Genomic DNA, 4404 nt, shown 5'->3' on the forward strand with positions numbered 1-4404 from the left:
TTTAATAGTGTTTAAAAAGTGAGAACAGGTGATTTAGTGAATCTTTGTCGGTGTAATTGCCCATAGAAAACAACGAAATTTAACAAAAGTTTTTTGTTCATAACTTTTAAATGGTTAATAATATTAGTTCCCCCCCTCCGGATTGTTATTAGGGGGGCCGAAACGCGTCGTTTGGTACCCCTCCCGACTTTTCCGCACCTTTTTTAGGGGTTGTTACCCCACCCTAGAGAATTACCCAAAAGAAATGTGGTTGTTTACGAGATGTAGATGGCGCCAGGGTTACACAACCTAGCATCGCATCTCCACAGGAAAAAAAAAATTGGGTAAAATTTTTCATTTTGTTTGCCAGATATACTCAGTGCACTTGCAAAATATTCGTATTCGCAAAAGATCCGCATTGATATTTGCGAATGGTAAAGCGAAAGCGAATGTTAAAATTAATGCGGAAGTTCCGCAGTTGCGAATGCGAATGCGAATATTCGCAACAACCCTGTTTGTAACGTCATTCTTGTTACCACTTTTGAAGATTGGCGTAACATATGATTTTTTCCAGTCCTGTAAGAATAGCCCAGACGTGAGCGATTTATTAAAAATTAAAGCTAATGGCTTACTTAGGGAGTGGCAATTTTTTAACAAAATAGGGCATAAACCATCAGCATCAGTTTGCATTGAGGGCTTAATAGAAATAATCGGTTTTTGAACATCATCCACTGTTATGGACAAAGAACCAAAGAATAAAGGGGAATTTGAAAAATCCGACCTATACGGCACACTATCAGTGTCAGATACAAAATTGGTACTAAAAAATTCGGCAAAAAGGTTAACCGTATCGTCCGCAGATTTCGCTTGCTTATCATTATAAAACACAAAGGACGGTATACCCGAATTCGATTTTTTAGATTCAATATAGGCCCAGAAAGCTTTCGGGTTGTTTTTGATGTTACTTTCGAAGTTACGAATATAACGATTATGCAAAATTTTGTCTAGATTCCTAAAATCAGCTAAACGGCGTTTATAGATTTTAAAATGTTCGGTACTATTTGAAACTTCATACTTATTGTATGACTTACTACAACGGTTTTTAAAACGTTTAAGCTCCTTAGAGAACCACGGTAGCTTGTAATTCTTAACCGATAAAATAGGAATATGTTCAAAGCAAATATCATTAAGTTTAGATTTAAAAAGTTGAAAACGCTAGTTGTATCTAAAATAGCAAACATAGCATCCCAGCCCAACTCAAAACACAAATTGTTTAACAGCGTCACCAGCAGGAGTGTTACTTAAAAATTTGTAAAATTCTAGGTTTAAAACTAATGGAACATGATGCATACAAGCGGAAGTAGTCGGCGAACAACACTCTAAAAGGTGAAAGTTTAAGTTACCAGATAGGAAAATTAAATCTAATATTCAGTTGCACTTATTCGTATAACTGTTAACTTGATTTAAATCATAACTTAAAAAAAGTATGAATAAAGTATACTTCAGTAGAACTAAATATATTAGATGGCGTTAGAAAGTATGAGCTATCAAGTAAGACCACGAAACATTATTTAAATTAAAATCTCCAAGTACACATAAATTTTGACTTCCGACCATAGATTGCATTGTCGAAATGCGAGTTATAAAGCTGTTCCGAACTATTAGGAGGAATGTAGGATGCACAAATAAATAAGTTATCCGAAGAACCAAGCAGTCGAACACATAATTGATCCAGTATAGTCATTATTAATGAGGCAAACTAAAGCTGCACGAAGTTTACGCTTTGTGGCAATTAGAACACCGCCACCACGGTTAAGCCCAGTTTTAACGGGGTATCTGTCTTTCCGAAATACGTCAAACAGATTTGAATCAAAGAATTCCGAGTCGTAAAAATTTTAATTGAGCCAAGATTCTGTTAAAACGAAAACGTCAAACATCTCTGAGGAGCTAAACGTACGTACAGCAGTCGCTTTAGTTCTCATACCCGACATATTTTGATAGTATATGCGAATGANGCCAGGGTTACACAACCTAGCATCGCATCTCCACAGGAAAAAAAAAATTGGGTAAAATTTTTCATTTTGTTTGCCAGATATACTCAGTGCACTTGCAAAATATTCGTATTCGCAAAAGATCCGCATTGATATTTGCGAATGGTAAAGCGAAAGCGAATGTTAAAATTAATGCGGAAGTTCCGCAGTTGCGAATGCGAATGCGAATATTCGCAACAACCCTGTTTGTAACGTCATTCTTGTTACCACTTTTGAAGATTGGCGTAACATATGATTTTTTCCAGTCCTGTAAGAATAGCCCAGACGTGAGCGATTTATTAAAAATTAAAGCTAATGGCTTACTTAGGGAGTGGCAATTTTTTAACAAAATAGGGCATAAACCATCAGCATCAGTTTGCATTGAGGGCTTAATAGAAATAATCGGTTTTTGAACATCATCCACTGTTATGGACAAAGAACCAAAGAATAAAGGGGAATTTGAAAAATCCGACCTATACGGCACACTATCAGTGTCAGATACAAAATTGGTACTAAAAAATTCGGCAAAAAGGTTAACCGTATCGTCCGCAGATTTCGCTTGCTTATCATTATAAAACACAAAGGACGGTATACCCGAATTCGATTTTTTAGATTCAATATAGGCCCAGAAAGCTTTCGGGTTGTTTTTGATGTTACTTTCGAAGTTACGAATATAACGATTATGCAAAATTTTGTCTAGATTCCTAAAATCAGCTAAACGGCGTTTATAGATTTTAAAATGTTCGGTACTATTTGAAACTTCATACTTATTGTATGACTTACTACAACGGTTTTTAAAACGTTTAAGCTCCTTAGAGAACCACGGTAGCTTGTAATTCTTAACCGATAAAATAGGAATATGTTCAAAGCAAATATCATTAAGTTTAGATTTAAAAAGTTGAAAACGCTAGTTGTATCTAAAATAGCAAACATAGCATCCCAGCCCAACTCAAAACACAAATTGTTTAACAGCGTCACCAGCAGGAGTGTTACTTAAAAATTTGTAAAATTCTAGGTTTAAAACTAATGGAACATGATGCATACAAGCGGAAGTAGTCGGCGAACAACACTCTAAAAGGTGAAAGTTTAAGTTACCAGATAGGAAAATTAAATCTAATATTCAGTTGCACTTATTCGTATAACTGTTAACTTGATTTAAATCATAACTTAAAAAAAGTATGAATAAAGTATACTTCAGTAGAACTAAATATATTAGATGGCGTTAGAAAGTATGAGCTATCAAGTAAGACCACGAAACATTATTTAAATTAAAATCTCCAAGTACACATAAATTTTGACTTCCGACCATAGATTGCATTGTCGAAATGCGAGTTATAAAGCTGTTCCGAACTATTAGGAGGGATGTAGGATGCACAAATAAATAAGTTGTCCGAAGAACCAAGCAGTCGAACACATAATTGATCCAGTATAGTCATTATTATTGAGGTAAACTAAAGCTGCACGAAGTTTACGCTTTGTGGCAATTAGAACACCGCCACCACGGTTAAGCCCAGTTTTAACGGGGTATCTGTCTTTCCGAAATACGTCAAACAGATTTGAATCAAAGAATTCCGAGTCGTAAAAATTTGAATTGAGCCAAGATTCTGTTAAAACGAAAACGTCAAACATCTCTGAGGAGCTAAACGTACGTACAGCAGTCGCTTTAGTTCTCATACCCGACATATTTTGATAGTATATGCGCATGAACGAAAGACACAAGATCACGTAAGAACAAGAGAGTGAAAGTCAATTTTTTTAGTGGGTTCTACGCCATCTTGTTTCACTGGAAAACGAGCGAAAAGTAAACAAAGCAAAGAAAACAACGAAAACCAAAATTTACCAAAATTATTGTCAGCCACTTTAAACGCACAATTTAGGTAAAATGATGCAACAAAATGCTTTAAAATGTGTTGTCTTGTTGAATTAACTCTTCTTTACTTGAATAAAAGTGTAAAATAGTGGTGCTTGTGATGTAAACAAACGCTCAGCTGACGAACCCGCTTTCGCAAACTTTCTTCTCAAAACCAGTTACAAATACAACGTCGCGTTCTTACGTGATCTTGTATATTTGGTTCATGGTATATGCGAATGCAAGAATGATAGAATACAAGAATGCGCCGTCCTGGGCGTTGACATTTGTGTACCACAAGTAAACAAAGAATAGAGCGAAAAGAAGAACCAGTTGAACTGCCAAAGCAGTTCACCTTACAGCGAAAAAACGTGTTTTAATTTTGCTAAATGCGAAAATATTGCATTTTTCACCTAATCTATTAGAGAACTGTGAACATTTTAGTGCACTCCATTGCTTTGCAATTTAGGCTGCTTCAGCAAACGTTTTAGTGCACTCCATTGCTTTGCAATTAAGGCTGTTGCAGAAAACTGCAGCAGCATCTCT

General features: G+C 35.6%; 1 protein-coding gene across 1 annotated transcript in view; it reads right to left on the bottom strand.

Moving 5' to 3' along the window:
• Positions 1 to 193: 193 nt before the first annotated feature.
• The window catches only part of LOC108370582 (uncharacterized), a 6765-nt gene continuing 2554 nt past the window's right edge, over positions 194 to 4404 (bottom strand). The window contains exons 2-3 of the mRNA XM_017625926.1: positions 2011 to 2916; positions 194 to 288 (exon numbers count right to left, since the gene is read on the bottom strand). Of these exons, the coding sequence (XP_017481415.1) occupies positions 2056 to 2916 (861 nt within the window). The 3' untranslated portion in view covers positions 194 to 288; positions 2011 to 2055. The remainder of the gene's footprint in view (positions 289 to 2010; positions 2917 to 4404) is intronic.

This window comes from Rhagoletis zephyria, unplaced genomic scaffold (genome assembly GCF_001687245.7).
Source record: "Rhagoletis zephyria isolate East Lansing unplaced genomic scaffold, Rhagoletis_zephyria_1.1 Rzeph_scaffold_04328, whole genome shotgun sequence".
In the NCBI taxonomy this organism is placed as follows: Eukaryota; Metazoa; Arthropoda; class Insecta; order Diptera; family Tephritidae; genus Rhagoletis; species Rhagoletis zephyria.